The following is a 20,329-nucleotide window of genomic DNA, read 5'->3' as shown; positions in this document are numbered from 1 at the left end:
CCCGATTCCCTCTGTCGCTAATTTGATCGAACACCTCAAAGAGCCCCTGAGCCGTTCATGATATGGAGGTAGCACCTCGCTCTGACTTCGCGCGTCCGATCCGCACTGATGCAGCACTGCGAGCTCGCGTATGACGTTGTGAGGCGGAGGAGTCCTTATGCTCCCTGAGCTTCTAAAATCTCCTGATCTGAATGGAGCATTCCCTTGAGCTCTCACGAGAGGAGAGTCATCGATGTATCCCAAGATGGAGAGCAATTTTGCTCCGATCACCAGCGTTGAAGTGCGGAGCTTAAGTTGTATCTGAGAAGGTCTTGAATCGTCAACGAGCGGAAGGGACATGTCTTGTCTAACGTGGCCTATCTCAATCGAGGTCTCATTTGTAGAACACGCTGCGGCTGAGTGAGAGAGCTCACTGCCGCCTGTCACTCGTCAGTCAGCTGATCAGACAGCCCGCGCAGAGACACCTCATCGGCGAGGCTTTTCTCCGACGTTTCCGAAAGGTTCTCAGCCTTTGAGGGGGGCAGCTGTGCAGTCATCGACTGCTCCACAGAGCGATAGAGAACGAGTATATATAGAATTCATGCTCCTTCGTATCGGCTTACTTAGTTAGTAGCTGTTATGAACGGTCGTGTGTGGAACGAGCGTGTTTGGATCGACGCAGCTGAGATCATCATCGCCGACGACACTGTGAGCCGATAGCCATCGAACCACACATCTATCTCGGCAGCCGAAAAATTTCCGAAAATTCTACATTCTGGCAAACGACAGCAGGTGGTATGGCAGACCGAGGGGGCGATTCTCTTCTCAGGGGGACCCTCGCAGATCTGGACCTCGTAGCTGATGCTATACGGCGGAGGTGAGTGACGACTAAAATCTCTTGAGGGAGTGAGTTGCAACTTACCGAGTCCGGTTGTTCCACGCTGTGGCCTTTGAGAGCCAGCGGGATGCGTTTCGAGTCCGAGTACGACCTGGACGCGTCGAGGCTTACCAGCTATTCATTTCCCTTGGCAAAATTCAGAATTCAACTCGCGATACCGGAACAGCGACGAGAGCCTCGAAAGCTTATCCGATCTTTCCATTGCGAGTTGAATGCGTGTTATCCGAAATAGAAGAACTAGCGCGGGACGGTCGGCTGGATGCAGGAATCTGATTTTGGGGGAATACGCCATCTCCAACGGATCTGAGATCATGTCGGGATACGCATTATAGATACTCAATTCTCTCTTTCTTCCAGTTGCGAAGCTTATCCATCGGACACATTTCTCGATGTAGTGCTCTTATTCTGCAATTACGTCTCGAAGGTGAGTTGAGATTACAGTGATGGATATTCGGAAAGTTCTTCTCTGACTCAGTCGCCCGATCGCGCGTTTCGAAAGTCTCACGGAGAGTATCCTCGGCCAGGTATCGAGACTCTCGCGAGCTCAAGCAAAGACACTCCACGAAACGAGTGTATGTGTACTTAAGAGGTTACAAGTTGACTTCGCGCCTTCCTCGATAAAAGATGACCCTAACCTCGTCATTCAGGTGTGTCTTCGAATCATTTTCTCTCAGGTTTTTTCCTTGTGTCGAATGTCCAAACGAATGTGAAACCATGATTAACATGTTCCAAATCTCTATTTTCTGTAGACGAGTCAAATCCTGCGAGCCTTGTCGAAGAATGGCAAGCACTTCACGGACTTCATACTGCCCGTGGTACCTGTGGATCTGTTTGAGTTGGACGAAACGACTCGACCGACCACAAGATTTGATCCAATTTTGTCGTCGGTGGAACATCCACAAACAAGTTCTTGCTGGCACGCACAACGATCTGTCGTCGACGGGAAGACTCTTCTTTACGAGAAGAATACAGAATGGTGAGTGCTATCCAATGACTGGGGACTTTTCTTCTTGGAAGCGTAGGCAGAAGGCATGAATTCACTGAGTCTATTTTTTAAATTTCCTCTCATTTTCCCAGGATACGCTATCACAAGTTACCGGACGCCCTGATGAAGGCTGCTCTCGAAATCAATCAGCTGGCTGTCATCGATGAAGTTTCTAGGTTGGGAACGATTTCGGATGAAGTTCTCGTGGAGTCGCTGAATGCCATTATTCAAATCGCGATTCGGAAGCAAGAGGATGACAAATTCCTCAAACGTTGCGTGAGTCAAGGGATTTCTCTCGATTTCTTATGGATCGTGGAGCGCTCAAGGTCGAAATGGTTGAACCTTGTGCTGAACCACAAATGAGACGATAATGTTTTCCAGCTGGATCTGTACCACTTCATATCCTCGCTCATCGTCGACACCAACTTCAAGTCGAATGTACATCTGCTCACCTGTCATACGCTGATCAGCTCGGAGACAACGAGTGTTCCTATCAACTTCGCTCTGATCCAGTTGCTCTTCGAGTTGTTCGAATGTGTGCTCGAGGGCGGCGAGACGTGGACCGTGGAGAAACTCAAAAGAGACATGAAGTCGCACTTCACCGGTAGGTTTCATTCGATCTCTTATTGGAAATTTGAGCAGTCCACCCAGCGTGCATCACAATAACTTCATGGATCGATGCCGGGTGCCTCACGAGCAGAGTCACATCGAGTGGCGATCATTCCCGACTGAGTCGAATGCGGTGCTACTTCCTCTAATCGGGGCAATTGCATTTCCAGTGGAGAAGCTGAAAATTCTGCTCGATCTAGAATTATGCAGCCACCTCGTGGGTTGCCTTTCTCGGAGTTTCTGCAAAGCAGCGCTGACGTCCCGCCAGGACCCAGAGGACGATGATGACGATTCGGAGCCGATATTGGGCGCCTGGTACGAAGAGGTTCTCAATCAGAATTCGAACGCGCCTCAAGACAACGACTACATGCTCCTCGCCACGAAATCGATCCAGTTCCTGGAAACTCAACTTGTCTCCGGTCCCTATATGGAGGCCTACTTTAGATCAAAACTGACGACCGCCGACATGGTGACGTTGTCCTACATTATCAAGAATCTAGACTCGACCACGGGGATTCAGAACGAGCAGTTCACCAGCGCCATCGAGCGTTTTGTTCACAATCTGTTCGCAAAAAATATTCTCAGCGTCGAGCTCCAGAACGAGTTGCTGTCCCGACTGGGTAAGTTAGAGGTTTATCCCCTCTCAGCGTATTCCGCGCATATGCCGGTGTTATCCGGATCAGTTTCGAGCTCAATTCTTCCGTTTGCAGACATAAATCCCTGGAAACAGAATGGCTGGCCTCTCGACGTCTCGCCCAGGTGTCTGAACATCTTGGCTCAGGCGATTCTTTTGAGCTCGAACTCCGAAGCCCTGAAGGTCGGTCTTTGGCATCGGATGATCGCCTCACTGTCGAAGGCCGGCCGAACCGAATACGCGAATGGCCAGGACCTCAATGTGGAGCACATCCAACTGCTGCTATACCTCTTCGACTCGATACCCGTCATGCAGCGCAAAGACATTCTGCTCAGCCTCGTGAAGGTCATCTGCGACACTCAATCGAACCGGACCTACTTGGCTCTTGGACGTATTCTCCACATATTCGAGTATCTGCTCAAGCATTGTTATGCCGCCCCGACGTGGCTGACGGAGCAGGTGACGGCGAACATATTCGACAGAGGGACGACGGAGCTGAAATACTTCACCTACAAAGAGCTCGAAGAGAATTTCGTCATGCAGGAAGGACCTCACAGGAAGCTCCGCTTCTACACCTTATGCGAAGAAAGTCAGCCCGGTCAATACCCCAAACTCGATGGCTTCGCCGTGAATTTCCTCTTCGAGAGAGGGCAGAATCGCTATCCGGCGCTCTACAGCCGAATCATTGAGTTGTTGCATCTTGGCCGAGAATGTACTGCGAGCACGAGCTATATCGACCTGTGCTCGATCCAATACTGTATGGCTGGAGCCTGGAGGCTGTTCATGAGCCTGCACCCATCCGTCGACTCGCTCCGGAGCCTGAGTCCGCATCCTCTTCTCCAATGTGTGCTGCTTCCGCGCTTAGCGCACAAAAATCTATCAGCATGGGCGAGGGACGGTAAGCACGAATCGCGAGCTTAGACCAAGAAATCGATCGATGCTAAGTGGAAATTTTTCTGGCGCCTCGGGGAGGACTGTCGCGGGGATCGGTCCTCGATCGCGACGAAAATTGGAAGATCAGGAGCCTGATTGTTTCTCTCATTCCGGTGAATCCAGGGATCCACAGGCAGCTTGAAGACAATGAACCTTCGAAGGTGGCTCAGCTGCTTGAGAGCACTATCCAACAGTTTTCGGGACCCCGACATGAAATTGAAGTTCTCTGCGATCTGATCAAGAAATTGGAGGACGGCTCTTGGACGATCACCGAACTGTTCTGGATCGAAGTTGTTCTCGGCAAACTCCAGCACTCCTTCAACGACGTCGGTGAGGATTCCGTTTATTGGCTGTCCGAGCAATGCTTCGGGGTTCCGTGTCATTGTCTCGACGTCGAACGTGTTCGGACTTCTTTTCTTAATTTTCCTTTCGCTCATTTCAGACAGCAACGAGGAAACGAAAGAGCTGCTGGACGGCCTCCTCCTCAAAGTCCTCCAACTCATCCGGATCTGCAGATCGTCGATCCATAAGATTGTTTTGAAAGAGTTCAAGTGCGAAGAGCCGGCCTACGACGTCGTCCTAGAGATGTCGACCTCTCATTCGATCGACACTTCACTATCCGGCATCACCTTGGCCATCGCTTCGTGCCTCCCTGATGGTCTCACGTCGATTTTGAACTGCTGGAATACTGCGCTCGGCGATTCTTTGGATTCCTGGCGCTCTGATTTCGCTGCGGATCCCCTACCGTCTGAGAGTCTGATCGCCTCGATCGCGAACGGTCATATAGGGTCCCTATCGAGGACGAAGAGTCTATCGCACGCGATCCCGCTGAAAAGGGTCCTGCATTTCGCTCTGCGTTTCTCGAATGCACTTTACGCGTAAGTCTTAACTCTACGTCAGCGCATATATTCCCGGCGAGCTCCTCGAGACGCTCAGTTTCAATCGTGGATTCTCCAACAGACAACAACATCAGCAGCTCCAGCCCGAGTATGCGAAGGAACTGATTCCTCTGCTGATCGATGCCACGACCGAAAGTCAGAGCGACTTCGCTGTTCTCGCGCTGCAAGATTATCCCGGGGGATACGAAACGGATCTGCACACTCAAGTCATAGGCCATTGCTTTACATTACTGACCAAGCACATTCAAGCGATCAAGAACATGGAGCTGATCTTTGAGGAATGCATTAAATACCTTGAGAGCGTTATCGAAAAGCCCCAAGTGAGTTCGTCCGCGAATTTTCTCCTCCATTCCAAGCGAATCTTGAGAACTTCCAATAACATCTATCGAGGCTTGCGACCTAATTCCTCCAAAACCTCCACTCTCCGACTCCGCAGGGACGCCAAGCGCTGCTGAAAACGGCTCAGGAGCGGTACTTGTGGGAGATCTTGTGCTCCGCCTGCGAAGTTCCCACCTATCCGACATATGGACTTCACGTACTTCGGTTGTACAACAATTTCTGGAAGCACGAGGAGCTCGCCGCCGAACTCAGTCAGATCAGTAGGCTCTTGCGGGCCTTGGATAGCGACCGACTGAAGGAATGGTTGTTCTCGATCGTCTCCTGCGACGACATTCTCGTAAGTGTGAATCACGAGGACGCGGAAATCGGATGCGCTTCCATATCGCAATCCGTCGAGTTCCTGGAGAGAGCTTGATTGAGGATTCTCTGATTTTTTTCAGGACGACTCCGCTGGAGGCTGCGACAATCTGTTAGAATCGTTCATCTCATCGACAGTTTCGGCTGTCCGCCATCCGAAGCTGGATCGACTTCTGTTCGATGCGCTAATCGCTCTCGCCGGTTATGTCTCTTCGGTGGCTCCGTCCCTGTTTTCCCAGGTAATGGCAAGTTTGTCTCAGCTCGCAAATTGTAGCGAAGCTCGCTGGCACCTGGAGCTAGCAACCATTTGCGCTCAGTGGATGGAAGCGTTGCCTTCGAATGCAGGATTCACGGCCATCGTCGCATACCAAGCGAAACTGGTTTCAGCTTTGAAAGCGTAAGTTCATCCGGAGCACCGATATTCAATCTATTCGAGATTGGTTCTAGCGAGGGGATCGCGGTAGTCCCCGATTTCGGTCCCCCCTTAATTTTTTCCCGTTTGTTTCCTCCATCAGGTTGAACAACGCCGAGGTGAACGAGAAGGAATATCTCTCATCGGACGAGTCTTCGGATGTTGCTTACGATGATGAGTCGACGGAGTCTTTCAGCGACGATGATTCGACGAAACTGTGCACGTACACCGTCACTCAGAAAGAATTCATGAGCCAGCACTGGTACCACTGTCACACGTGCGGAATGATCGAGGGCGTTGGGGTGTGCAGTGTCTGCGCCAAGGTTTGTCACAAGGACCACGACGTGACGTACGCGAAGTACGGCTCGTTCTTCTGCGATTGCGGGGCCAAGAACGACGGAAGCTGTCTGGCGATCGAGCTGAGAACGATGACTTCGGCCCTGTCCAGCCAGCAGAACACGAACGGCACAGACGTGGCGCAGCTCGATAAACAGAACTCGACGTCCATCGATTCATTGGGATCGAAGGGGACGAGTGGTGCCACGGACAGCAGTCGCGAAATACCTCAGCTGGCTCTCGCACTGAAGCCGCACGAAAACGAGCTGAAGAAGGTTCTCCTCAACCCTGTGATGATCGAGTGCGTGCTCACCCATGTGACCGACAACATCCTGCCCAAGTTGAAGGAGGAAGCGATCGCGACACCCGACGGTAGCGCAGCCCGCGCGGAACGAGCTCTTGAGGAGATGCACCACCTACCGATGGCGTTCGACACGGTCGACAGTCTGATGCAGGCGACCATCGGTTCCCAGGAAGGCGCCTTCGAAAACGTCAAAATGAACCTCGGCGGAGAACCGCTCGTGAGGCAACTCCTTCAAAACCACAATATAAGGAGAGTCGCCATGTGCGCCATGACGTCCGGAAAGCGGCAACATGTCGCGGTTTCGCACGAGAAAGGCAAAATCACGCTCCTCCAGCTGAACACGCTGCTCAAGTTGGCGGATAGCTCCCGTAAGAGACTCACCATCGTCCGACTCAGTAGCGTGCCGATCGGCTTCACTGTCATCACAGTCACGGCGAACCAGGCGAACGATGAGCATTTGGCGGTTTGCGGTTTGAAGGAATGCCATACGTTGACGTTCAGTATGACGGGCAACCTCATGAACCACTTGATCCTGAACGTGGGCTTGGAGGGTCAGAATTACATCATCAAGGCCGTGTGGATCCCGGGAAGTCAAACGGAGCTCGCGGTCGTCACCCACGAGTTCGTCAAGATCTTCGACTTGTCCGCTGACGTGACGTCACCGATGTACCATTTCATCCTGGCATCCGGTAACGTGAAAGATGTCACCTTCGTGGTGGATAATCACGAACGGCATCTTTTGGTCATGTCCACCGACGGTTATGTCTACTATCAGAAATTGTGCACCGAGAGCATGGCGACAAACGGCAGTTTCTACGTGACCAACGTGATGCAGGTGCGTGTCTCGTTCGCTCGGTTTGTTTCCAGAGGGAGGACGGCGCGAATCCGGCAACCCATTGAGTTTCCCTTTCCAGATCGAGTTCCCAGGAGCGACCGGGGAAAAAGTTGCCGGAATTTCCATCTATTACTCGCACTCGATGCAGATGATTTTCTTGAGCTACCTCAATTCGAAGAGCTACGTCGCGCCTCTGACCAACATGGACGGTACCCTGGGCCCGCTCTCTTTGATCCAATTACAGGTGAGAACTCATCGAATTGTTTCCTCCTACAGCTCCGGGAGCGTTTCCCCGGCCGAGTTTCTAATGTTACTGTCCTGTTGCAGAGCAAGACGCCAACAACGCAGTCGAATAAACTGACAACTGGACAGCCGCTTTGCGCGTGGGGCGAAGTTGCCAATCACCCGGGAATGATTCTCGCCATGCAGCAATATTCGAACAATCCTGTCGTGATCATGTTGAAACCAGGCCTCTCTAGCATTCAAGAAATCAAGCTCGTGAGTTCCTGCTGCTTGTGGATGTCCGAATGTGATGGGTGTTCTATTCATTGGATATCGACCATGGTTACGGCCGCGGTAATCTGTGATCCTCGCCCATGCCTACTCTATAACAACATTGAGGTATTTTTTCAGCCCACGGCGAAGTCGAAGATTTCTGACATGGTCGCGTTGCGCCACCAAACCCGCAACGGTGACATGAGGACTAATATGGTCGTGCTCTGCGAAGACGGGAGCCTCAAGGTGTTCGCGGCGAGTTTGCAGGAAACAAGTTTCTGGTGAGAATGGTTCCCCTGTATCAGAATCCCTTCGATCTGGTGATGTCTGCTCGATAGGGGAGGAACCGTAATTTCATATTCCCTTCAGGTTGAGCCTTCGCCCATCATCCGCGGCTCCGGAGAAGAAGAGTGCCAGAAAATCCAAGAAACCTTCGATTCTGGTGTCTCCGCAACAGAGTATGAGCTCTATCGGTGGGAAACCAGTGTTCCCAGTGGACTTTTTCGAACATTGCGGTCAACTCCAAGACATCGAGTTCGAGGGCAACGATCTGCTGGAAGTTTACCACCGCGAGCAACTGAAAACGAGACTGTTGGGGAACTCGATGCACGTCGTTTGCACGAAAAGTACCGGCTTCAGACTAGACATCATCAACAACGACTCGAGTGCGGTCATCACGGGTCAGTGATCGAATAAAGGATTCAGAGAGCCCGTTCCCACCAATTCATACCGACGCTGGTCTTCGACCGGTCTAATTTGAGCTCTTTGTCGTTCGGAGCAGGCATTCGAATCGCGGTCGGCTCACAGGACGTGCAGAGAATTCCTCCGTACGTCGAAATTTTCGGACGGACCATCACCCTTGCGTGCAACCGCTCCAGATGGTTCGACGTGCCATTTTCCAGGGAAGAATGCCTTCAGTCGGACAAGAAGGTGATTTTTCCAAGAGAGAGAATTCCATCTTTCTCTTTGCCTCGAATCGTCTCAAATCGCAAGCCCCTCATATGATCTCTTCCCGCTTCACGTGATCTGTTCTTCCCAGGTGTCGCTTTTCTTCGGCGTCTCGACCGATCCCGCTTTCGTCACCATTTTGGATTCGGTGAAAGTTTACGGCAAGGGCAAGGACGTCTTTGGATGGCCAGAAGAGAATGAAGAGGTTTGTTGACGATACCCGTACATTTGGTGCGAGCATCCGAATCGCTCGAAGCGATTACGGCAGCGGAGCGGAAATTGCCGGAAACCGTATTTTGACCTCGAGATAATCACATTCCTTTCTAGCAGGTCGTCACTAACAACGGAACCACGGTAGCTCAGAATCCGCTGGAGAAGCAATTAGAACACTCTCTCGAAGTCATCCAGGGTGGATTCGCTCTGTGTCCTCCTGGAGAGCCTCTCAGAACGGTCGCTCTCGATTGTGCGTCCCAACTGCTCCTACTCCCGTTGAATATACCGCCGCTGCAGGCTCTGGTCAAAGCGCTGATGGCATCGCTCCATGTGACCACGAATCATTGCGCATCGCACAAGGTGAGTACGACGAATCCATGCGTGAGCCTGGCTGCATCCGCTTCCTTCCGCCGTCAGATATCGTAACGAGGCTGCCTTCTCTGAACCTTCAAGGATGAGGCCTTGCTGCAACACGTCGCAAGCACGCTATCAGGAGAACCGGACGGAGAAACCTTCTATCGCATGACAGGCATCGTCAAATCGATCGCGGTCGTTCGCCCGGAGAACGTTGAGACCAAGACCGAGCCAGGATTCATCGATGCTCTAATGAGTCATTTCTGGAGGTTGCTCGGCGAATCACCGAAGGACGCTCTCGTCGCCCCAGTCAGCTGCATTGGTAATTATCTCGCTCCCGATTCGAGGATCCGGAATATGAGAGCCGAGATCCGGGCTTTTTCTGAGACGTACCCTAATGAGTTATCATAATAATATATGGTTAATATTTGTTGTATTGATAACAGTACTATGCTCTCGAATTCTAGGCCTCGCTCACGTCGACGCAACCGTACACAACCTCGTCGATATTCTGTACGCGATGCTGCTCACCGACAAGAAGAACATCGTCAACAACTTGGTTGATCTCTTACTCTACCCGAACAGCCGCATAGGATTCGGTGCGAAGCAAGGCCTGATAAAAGCCGTCAGGCCAAGGAAATGTAAGGGATTCATGCCGCTCGAAGCCGGAGATGCTTCTGAGCTGATGGCCGAGAGCGACGAGGAGGTTCTCGCTTCCGTGGTGGACCGTGAGTACCCTTGTTTCGCTATGGAATCGGGCCGGGACTTTACTCATTAGGATAGGGGTGGAATTCGAGGACCATGAGATTACTTTTCGGATGGCTGAGACTTGCACTCCTCAATTCCAGTCGACAAGAAGAGCAGCGAGTTGGTGTCAGAAATGCTCGGACACCTGGATCGCCTCGAAGACGGCGTCACGTCAATTCCGTTCCTGCAAGTGCTATTGGCACTCGTCTCTCAGCAACAGCACGTGGAAATCCTCGCGGCGAAAGCCGTCAAAATGGGAGCTGACATAACCGTGAGTAGCTTGTGGAGATCCCCCGTCGTGTTTCGTTTCGTCGACTCTCATGTTTACCCCTAGTCGAATTGATTGTTTCCGTCCCACAGATCGAGTCGAATAAGAAGACTCAGGTGCAATTCCTCCTGCTCAAAGTGTGCTCGTTCATGCTGAGTCGCAAGACCCCGGCCAGCGAAGTGACCGCCGTCAAGCTCTACGAGGCGGAAATCATCGATCGTTGCCTTGGGCTACTGGAATCACTTCTGGTCTTCTGGAAGAACTACAGTCCCCAGACGGAGAACGGCCTGCTGAAAAAACAGCGTCTGGATCTGTCGAACGTCGACATGCTCCCATTCTTCGCGAAAAATTTCGTCCGGGCGCACGCTGGGGACGTTTTCGAGGACTACAAGCAGGACTTGACAGAAGTCACTTTGAAACTCCTTTGTCAGATCAAACAGATCCTTCCCGATAAAATCACAATGGGTGAGAAATGGGACGACATTTTGTGCGAGCTTCTAATGATACCGCAGGCCGCATTCGCTAAGAAACAGATCCGGAAACTCCTGATGCTGCTTTGCGGCTCGAAGGAAATCTATCGCTACGTTCAGGACGTCCATGGATTCAACGTACATATGCGCGCCGTGAAAGAATCCGTCGGAGCCACGACACACGACGCACTGTCCGATCTCATGGAACATTTGAAGAGCTGCGTCGACATCGCCGCCGTCCGCGTCAAGAACTGGCAGGACTTCTGCGCATGGAATCGGTGGGTTTTCCCATTCCTCTTCCGCGCCTCTTTCACCTTGAACGAGGGAGTGGCGCCGGCAGTCCTCCAGCTGCTCCAGTACGCCATCTGCGAGAAGAACGGCCCGCTGAGCCTGACCGAAGTCCTGATCCAAGATCTTGACGATACCTCGATCTCGAAATTCCTCGTCTGCTTCCTGCTAGATTCAAATACGGCGAGCGTTCGTTGGCAAGCGCATTCTCTCATCTACCATCTGCACGGCGATTCTCCGCCGCGACGCCGGAAGGCCATACTCGACATGATGTGGAAACTCTGGCCGCAATTACCGTTGTACGGTAGGAAAGCGTCGCATTTTGTCGACCTCCTCGGTTACTTCACCTTGAACGACAACCAGGGCTCCGAAGCCGAGTACTGCAGCCAGATCCTCTCGGTTCTCAAGCAGCAGAATCAACTGATCGAGAAGCATCCCAACGCGTGGATCTACAACGCCATCCAAGGCCTAGTCGAGTTCGACGGCTTCTACCTCGAGTGCGAACCGTGTCTCGTGTGCAACAACCCCGAACGACCGTTCGCCCTCATGAAACTGTGCACCATGAAAGTCGACTCGCGATTCACAACCTCTAGCCAGATCGTGAAGCTTATCAGCTCTTACGTGATATCTGGCATAGAGCTCAGCATCGCAGATATCAAGAAGAGCAAAATGGTGAAGACCGTGAACATCTACTACAACAACAGAACCGTTCAAAGTGTCGTGGATCTCAGACACAACAAAGGTCTCTGGAACAAAGCGAAGAGCTGCACCCTCACCCAAAGCCAATCCAAGCTGAAAATCGATTTTCCCTTGCCGATCGTCGCCTGCAACCTAATTATCGAATTTGCTGATTTCTACGAAAACCCCGTGGCTGCCGCCGAATCGTTGCAGTGCCCCCGATGTTCGACTCCCGTGTCCGCGACGCCGGGGGTCTGCAACAACTGTGGGGAACAAGTTTTCCAATGCCATAAGTGCAGACAGATAAATTACGATGAGAAGGATCCGTTCCTGTGCATAAGCTGCGGCTTCTGTCGGTATGCGAAGTTCGATCTCCAGCTCTACTGCAAACAGTGCTGTGCCGCCAACCCAATCGAAACGGAAGAAGAAAGAAAGAAGGCCGTCGTCTACATGAACAGTCTGCTGGACATCGCCGACAAGAGCTACACCGTCATGCAGAGCTACAAACCGGTACTCGAGGGTTTATTGAGGAAAATCTACGAGCGGGGCGAAGATACGGAAGCGCCCGCTGGCTACACGGGATCGGTGAACCACGCCATTCATCAACTAGCTGAGAAATACGGTTCCGATTGTAAGCCGACATTCGATGAACTCTCGGCAACCGTGCAGAAGATTCTAGCGTGCCGGAAAGAGCTTGTCGATTACGAGTGCAAGCAGCGCGGGGTCCCGCCCCCGACTCAGAGCAGTGTCTCTTCGGGAAAATGCTTCGGTTGCGTATCCGCTTCGATCGTGTTCTGCGTGACGCTCCTGCGTGCCATGAGCTCGGTACCATCGTTCGCTCTCGCCTTCTGTGAGCAAGGCCTGATCAACGAGCTCGTCGCTCACAATTTGCGTCAGGGAAGCGCGAAGATGAAGCGAGACGTCCGACGTCTCCTGGTGGCTCTGACAACGAACAACGCCGACGCCACCGCGATGTTGAACCGTCTCATCCTCGAGAAGGTACAACTCGCGCTCAGAGGGAACTCGACGGATCTCACGACGACAGTTCGCCACGAAATGTCGCTGCTCGCACTTTCGGTCGCCAAAATCGACTCCTGTTGGGAGGATCGGCTCCGGAACGTGTTTCTGATTTTCCAGCTCCAATCCGACTACAGCTCTCACGCCGTACTCGAATGCATAACGCTTCCCTGTCTGAACATCATATGGGAAGTTGTCAACTCATCGAAGGATCCGGTCAAGTGGCGGCGCATCGACACAGGACTGGATCTTACCAAGTGGATCAACAGAGATCCAGAACACAGTTACGCCTTCTGGACGTCGAAGAAAGATCGAAGCGCCGTCGCGCAATGTGTTTTCAACTGGAAGCGTGCGGTCAAGTCTCGAATTGTGGTAGACGGAGAGAAAACCACGAGGAAGTCGTGGCTCGTGCAATTGATGTTCAACAAATCGTCGAGACAGGCTCGTGAAGTCGCGTGCTCGCTTACGAAGGCACTTTCGAAATCTCCGTGGTGCTATCGCGAGCTGCTGGATCTCTTGACAGGATATCTCGATGAAATGACGGTTGCAGGAGAGAACGGCGCCTGCTTCATGGATCTGTACCGGAACCTGATCCCGATCAAGCCGTGGAAGCAGTACGTCGTCGCTAAAGGGCTCATGAACAAGATCTCTGAGCTGATGAGCAGGGAAATCGAAGAGCTGAACAAGTTGGAAGAAACCGCCCTGACGGCCGATCTCACGCAGGGCTTTGCCCTGAAAATGCTCACCGAGATTTTGGCGCTGCTCCTGTCGGTCGTTGAAATACAGCGCGTCTATCAGGCCCGAATGCTCGGCCCAGTCCTCGACGGATATCTCTGTCTGAGGAGACTCGTCGTTCAGCGGACGAAGCTGGTCGACGACACGCAGGCAAAACTGCTTTTCCTCCTGGAGCACATGACCACCGGGACAGAAAGCGACACCAGAGCGTTCCTGGAGCTCTGTATCGAAACGGTGAAGAAATTCGGCCTGGACGATATACGCACACCGGTTTTCATTTTCGAGCGAGTGTGCAGCCTCATCTATCCGGAAGAGAGCGAAGCCAAAGACTTCCAGGTCTCCCTCGAGAAAGACAGCCAACAAGAGGATTTCCTACAGGGTAGAATGCTCGGAAATCCGTACTCGTCGAAAGAGCCCGGTATCGGTCCGCTCATGCGCGACGTGAAAAACAAAATCTGCACCGACTGCGAGCTCGTGGCTCTGCTGGAAGACGACAACAGCATGGAACTCCTGGTGTGCAACAAAATAATTTCGCTCGATTTGCCGGTTAAGGATGTCTACAAGAAGATCTGGTGCGCTGAGAATAACCCGGACGATCCCATGAGGATAGTATACCGAATGAAAGGGCTTCTCGGAGACGCGACCGAAGACATGATCAGTTCGTTGGCGAGTAAGAACTCCGCCACGATCGACGACGAAGAGGTCTACAAGCTGGCGGCGGTGATGGGAACCTGCGGCGGTCTGGACGTCATGCTCGACCGTTTGGGGTCCCTCGATGTCGAGAAAGCCACGCCCTTACTCTTGGTCATTCTTAAACTCCTCGGCCTCTGTATAAAGATAAAAAAGAACAGAGAATGCCTCGTCAAGCTCCGGTGCGTCCCCGTGCTCTTGAAGTGCCTCAAAGCATCTCTCGTGGCTAAGCAGGCACAGATACCCGAACAGATAATTGAAATTATCGAAAAAGTCATCCAAGAAGCTCTCAAACAAGGCTCGACTGGACTGGAGGATTTCTTCGCCCACACCGGAACCGATGAAGACCTCCGGTTCCTGCTGGATCGAGTCAAAGAAAATCCGGCGCTGCTCACCCCGTTGATGCGCGTCGTTCCATCGCTGACTCTGATGAATCAGACGAAGATGCAGATTCTCCTGGACCATTTCTTGCCGTATCTCGACTTCAAACGTTTCGACGACGAACGTCCCGCTGACTGTGAGCTGCCCATGGAATGTTTCTGCGCACTCGTGCAGGGTCTCGACACCGATCCGCTCCATCATCAACTGCGCGATTGGTTCGTACAGAAGGGCATCCTGCAACGTGCGATCGAGTATCTCAACATGAACGCCCCGCCATCGACGTGAGTTTTCCCCCGTCGGGAAGATTTCCTTTCCGAGATTATTAGATCCTTTGATTGCTCGACCGAGAGGTCCGGATCGATGGTTCGTCGGTCGTCGAAGTTGGCTTTTCTGATGCAGTGTCAATTCTAGGAGCTCTCTTCTGGTTGTCTCCGACGGTTGGACGCAGTTCGTGGCGAAGCCGTCGTTGAAGTTCGTCGTTCGCTTATTGACCGGTTTCTGCCGAGGCCACGAAGCGAGTCAGACGCTGATCGGAAACACGATTCCCGTAATTCATCGTTTGGAACAAGTGTACACCGAAGAGCACGTAGGATCTCTCGCCGAGAACCTGATGGAGGTTCTTCGAGAGAGTACGTCGAAGGTTCAGAAACAGGTAAAGTACAATTCGCTCCAATTTTCGGTCGATTCCGGGATCGGTAGGCGGACCTTGTCTTTGAACTCGAATCCGCTAAGCACCTCTTTCCCCAGGTCGAAGACGCTCGCCGACAAACCAGAGCCGAGAAGAAGAAGAGAGCCATGGCCATGAGACAGAAACAGCTCGGAGAGCTGGGGATGAAGACCAACGAGAAGGGTCAGGTCACCAAGGTTGGCGGGACAATGTTCAACCAAATGGAGGCTCTCGACGAAGAACAGGGACTGACCTGCATCATCTGCCGAGAAGGTCACCGACTCCAACCGACGAAAGTTCTCGCGATCTACACCTTCACGAAGAAGTGTGCCGTCGAAGAGCAGGAAATAACGTCGTCGTCCTGCAAAACCATTGGCTGGACAACTGTGACGTACTTTAATCTGGTGCACGTCGACTGCCATCTGAGCGCCGTGAACGTCATGAAAGGTCGCAATGTATGGGATTCGGCGACTTTACAAAACAGCAACACCAAATGCAACACGCTTCTCCCGCTGTGGGGTCCTCAGGTGATCGAGGCGCATTTCTCGCAAGCCCTGAAAACTCATTACTTCAGGGACGCGATCTCGCAGCTCGACAGGAGTCACACGAACATGGTCCACGACTTGAAACTATTGTTCACTCGTTTCGCGTTCGGGAAATCCTTCTCCGAGGATACCGGCGGTGGAGGACCAGAGAGCAACATGCACCTCGTTCCCTACCTTCTACACTTGGCTGTGTACACCATCAAAAGCGCGAGGGCGGTCTCTCGCGAACAGACGGCCATACGGAAATTCTTGGAATACAAGATGCCGAAGCTTTATCAGAACTTCTTCGAGGCCGATAGTCCCATGTACTACGTGACTCTCGCTCTCGCAGTTCTACCGCCATCGGTGTGGCTTCTGCACCGCGTGGCTTTCCTCGAACGATTGCTTCAATGTGGTCAGGCGAGACACTGCGGTCACGGACAGGAGCTTTATTCATCCGAACCGGAAGCTCTCAGAGTTTACAAGCCATATCTGCTCATGATAGCCCTAGTGGACAGGCTGTACAGTCACATGTTCCTCGTCGAAAAAGAAGCGACCCTCGAGACCTGGACCCAGGACGTTCACGAGTACATCCGGAATAACGATCAAGCGCTGTCTGAAAGCGCCAAGAAGTGCTGCGAATGGCTTTTGGATTTGGAGAAAAGACTGACTTCATTCGAAGTCTTCTCCGAGGCTCTACATCTCGACCTCGAGCCGGACTTCATCAAGAACAGCTTACGCTTGGTGTGATATTTTACTCTTGAGATAATGGTCGATGAAACATTTTTTTTGGCCGCTGCTCTGAGCGTTTTCATCGATAAACGAACGAATCCGAATAATTCTTAAACACACCGAGCAGACCGAATGGCTGAGCTCAACGGTGATTAAACTGACCAGGACGAAGCGTGAGAGAGATAAATAAATAATAAGACATCATGAGAATCCACAGACTCATTATTCTCAATGGCAAGTTCAATCGGCATCGGTTCATTGTTGATTGATAGCTTGTTTATTGTTGACTGATATGCCAATAATTTTTCCACTGTAGAGCTCCCGCCCCACGCTGATTTCCGGGTCGGTAGACTCGGATGAGAACCCTCTTTGGATATAACGGATGGGTTTTGAGTGTTCGAGAAGTGATTCAGTCATAGCTTACTCGGAGTGACGTCAATTCACGATAGAGAGGTTCAAACTCCGCTCTGTGAGCCGTACAAGACACCGACGCACCCTTTCACATTCCGTTGAGATGGCTCAGCGTCGGTGTATGCTTTTCAGGTGTAAGTGAGTTTTGGTTCCCATCGCTTATCGGCCGATTCGATGATTGAAAACATTCAGAGTAGCTCATAGGAATTCGGAGGATCTCCATTAATTCTTGAATTCATCCGAGCGTTCGAGTAATATCGCAGGTATTTCGCCGAAGCCCGGAGCGGATACAACGAGAGCAATGATGATCGTCATGTCTCCGGAGAACACGAGCGTGATTTTCCCGGAAAATCCGGGAGGATTCAATGAGAAAATGTTTTTCGAACGGGAAGGCTCTGGCTTTCCATTGAAACGCACCAGAAGTCTCGTGGGCTCCAGGATTCCATTCCGAATCTTTCGGAACGACTTCTCTCGAATTCGCCCCTGCCATCTCATTCCACAACACAGCGTACGTGAAATTCCAGCTTCTTTTGTCAGTGAATCCTGTTGGACCTCCTCCTCGCGTAAATCCATAAACAGACAAGGGCGCGTATGCTTCGTGGATCCGCCTCATCGGTTGATAAGATTATCCGGAGACGTGAGCTCAAGATTACGGTTTCTGTCTCCCGTTCCCCACGGTGACGAGTACTACTAGCGAGCCTCCATATTATGCTGTACCGTACAGCTGTGGATCATGGGAAATCAATGGCCAAGAGATGAATAGACCCGGGAACGCGCGGCAAGACCAAGCTCGAGGCTGCTTGGATTTTTGCTGTAAATCCCTCTGGTAGCCCGGGAACTCGGGCTCTGAATTTTCCAGAGCCTATCATTAAATATCCATTAAACATTTGCCATCATGGTGAGAGCTGTGGTACAGCCGCCAGAGCGGCCAGTCGAGTTCCTCATGTCCCACTCTTTGAGGTGCAAAACATCACGATCGTCTAGAGCCGGTCTCTCCACGGGCGAGAGAAGTGGAAGCCTTTCCAAGGTGTCGCGTGCATCCATCTCCCTGACGGAGAACGCTTGCTATAAAGGGGGAATTTTCTGTCAAGAATAGCAGCCATAAGCGCGGAGAGTCCCCTCAATGCGAGACTATCGGAAGCCCTCCATCTACCAGTAGAGATGACCGAAATCACAGTACCCGCGACTTGTTTCGCCTTCGCATGCTTGTTCCTCGTCTTGACCAAAGACGCAGACGCAGTCCCAGTTATGGGTGATTGTCTACCCGGTGGTGAAGTAACGGAACTCTGTCAGAGGTGCGCGAAGTTCACGAAAGCAACAAACGTGTTCAGTCTCTGCTGTAACAAGGAATCGGAACCGAAAACCAACGACAACAGCAACAAGCCGAAGAGCGTCAGGAATTGGTGCCAGAAGTTTCTCAAGCTGGAATTACCCTACTACCTGGGGGGACAGAAAACGACCCAAATCGACTTCTAGTCCGTTTTGACCGGTGCTGACCGCCTGTGACAATCGAACGACTTCACCCACTCGCACTAGGCGAGAAGAGAGTACTCTGTGATGCCCGATGTTAGCTGTTCAAGCACACATATCATAGTCGCGATCACCGCATTTATTTATGACCGAAGTTATTTATTGACAACCGCAATGGGCCGACCAAGGTGGTATCACTGATTTTGTCGCTGACGCTCAGAGCCTTATTTATTCTTGCTGTCCATTGCCTCCCGAGGCTCGCTCTATCCGTCCCGATGAGGGGGAGACGAGAAGCTTCCGGATTAATAAACGTCATTTCCAAAAGCATAAGCACTGGCAGTCTCTTCCAAGGATTTTAGTAGGATGGATCAACAGCTCGATTGCCTGACATAACTTCCCGCTAATTTGGCGGAAGAACTCTCTGGGAATAATCTGGGTGGGACATTTACTTACAGCCGATCTCTGGAACTCGAACTCGAGCCCCTGCTCCTCCCCCTCATCTTCCACAACCCCAACGCTATTTTCACCGTGGCGAGTGCGAGGCAGCCTAGATAACGAACGATTCAATCCAATCGACCGATGATGCGGCGGTTACGCAGCTTCTTCGGAATTGCGGGACCTGTTTCCTAGATCGGAAAAAACGGGTCTCAAACCGGCTTCGAAATTTTCCCGTGATTTGAAAATATTTGCGCCAATGCTTACGAGCGAGCTTGAGTACAGGAGTACAGGGCCTTCCATTGCGCGACGGTAACTCATTATCGAATGCCGGGAAGCCAATATTACAGTAGGTGCGTCCAAACTTCGTGACAATACCAGTGATCGACTTGATAACTCTCAGCCTTTACTAAGCACTCGGTAGATCCTTCCGCGGGGATACTGAAGAGTGCCCCGACGGATTATTTGACCCGGCTCCGAATAAATATGTTCCTCCCAGAGGGTCGGGGAAAGACTCCCTCAGGGGTAGTCGGGAGTGGGGAATCCCTGTCCTCTGAGGCTTCGAAGTTGATCACCAGAGCACAGAGGGAGGCTACGCCTGTGCTCAGCATGTAATTCTCACTCGTGGCACTGACTTATCGATATAATCCTCGAGTCAGAGCTCAGGCTCCGAGAGTGCACTTAACAAAGTCTAGAAGTTACATTCAGGAAACATCCTCCGGCTTCAGCTCCATCGATATCACGTGGAGCTGAACTATCACGTATAACGTACCCGGTGCGCTTCCGTAACCACAGACGTGTTGTTCAGCTATTTCCAGCAACTCGAGAGTTGACGTCCCATCTCGAGTTAATTTCCCACAAAATCCTGAAGACTAGAGAATCGCGAATCGAGAGCATGTCCAGATTCGTTCCATCCTCGATTATTTCCGATCATTGTACCTGTACTGATCATGAGCGCCGGTGTTGCTAAATGTAACTGAAGAGGTCTTCTCCGACGCGGAGATCACACAGGGGGCTGGGCCCCATATCGTGTTTGTTCGATCGCAGAAAATGACGGGACCAGACGTAGGAGACCGCAATGGAATCGGCAGTGCGTGGTAACACCAATCAGGAGGGGTCTATCACCGAGGACGCCGTAGGACAAGCGTCGTGTCTTCCACACCTACCGTGGTTCAGGCATCTCTCAAATAGATTGTCGATTGGCCTTTGAACTACGGACCAAATCGCATCAGTAGCTTACTTCTCGATATAGCTTCGAGGGAACAGCGTTACGGGTGCATTTGTCT

General features: G+C 51.9%; 1 protein-coding gene across 1 annotated transcript; it reads left to right on the top strand.

The window, feature by feature from the left end:
* The first annotated feature begins 776 nt into the window (after positions 1-776).
* poe (E3 ubiquitin-protein ligase-like protein poe) lies at positions 777-16,928 on the top strand. Its single transcript, XM_029111307.1, has 27 exons — positions 777-856; positions 1,235-1,301; positions 1,402-1,524; positions 1,627-1,853; positions 1,955-2,138; positions 2,244-2,466; positions 2,642-3,091; positions 3,182-4,003; positions 4,162-4,379; positions 4,492-4,916; positions 4,999-5,257; positions 5,374-5,613; positions 5,717-6,030; positions 6,149-7,520; positions 7,600-7,764; positions 7,848-8,018; positions 8,154-8,296; positions 8,385-8,695; positions 8,797-8,945; positions 9,055-9,168; positions 9,291-9,536; positions 9,630-9,852; positions 9,998-10,258; positions 10,379-10,548; positions 10,638-15,085; positions 15,216-15,456; positions 15,552-16,928. Exons 1-27 carry the CDS (start codon positions 777-779, stop codon positions 16,743-16,745), a joined length of 12,840 nt encoding a protein of 4,279 aa, XP_028967140.1. The 3' UTR covers positions 16,746-16,928.
* The last annotated feature ends 3,401 nt before the right edge of the window (positions 16,929-20,329 follow it).

This window comes from Galendromus occidentalis, unplaced genomic scaffold (assembly GCF_000255335.2).
Source record: "Galendromus occidentalis unplaced genomic scaffold, Mocc_1.1 scf7180000077431, whole genome shotgun sequence".
Taxonomy (NCBI): Eukaryota; Metazoa; Arthropoda; class Arachnida; order Mesostigmata; family Phytoseiidae; genus Galendromus; species Galendromus occidentalis.
The sequence above is the reverse complement of the archived record's forward strand: the minus strand, read 5'-3'. Positions and strand labels throughout refer to the sequence as shown.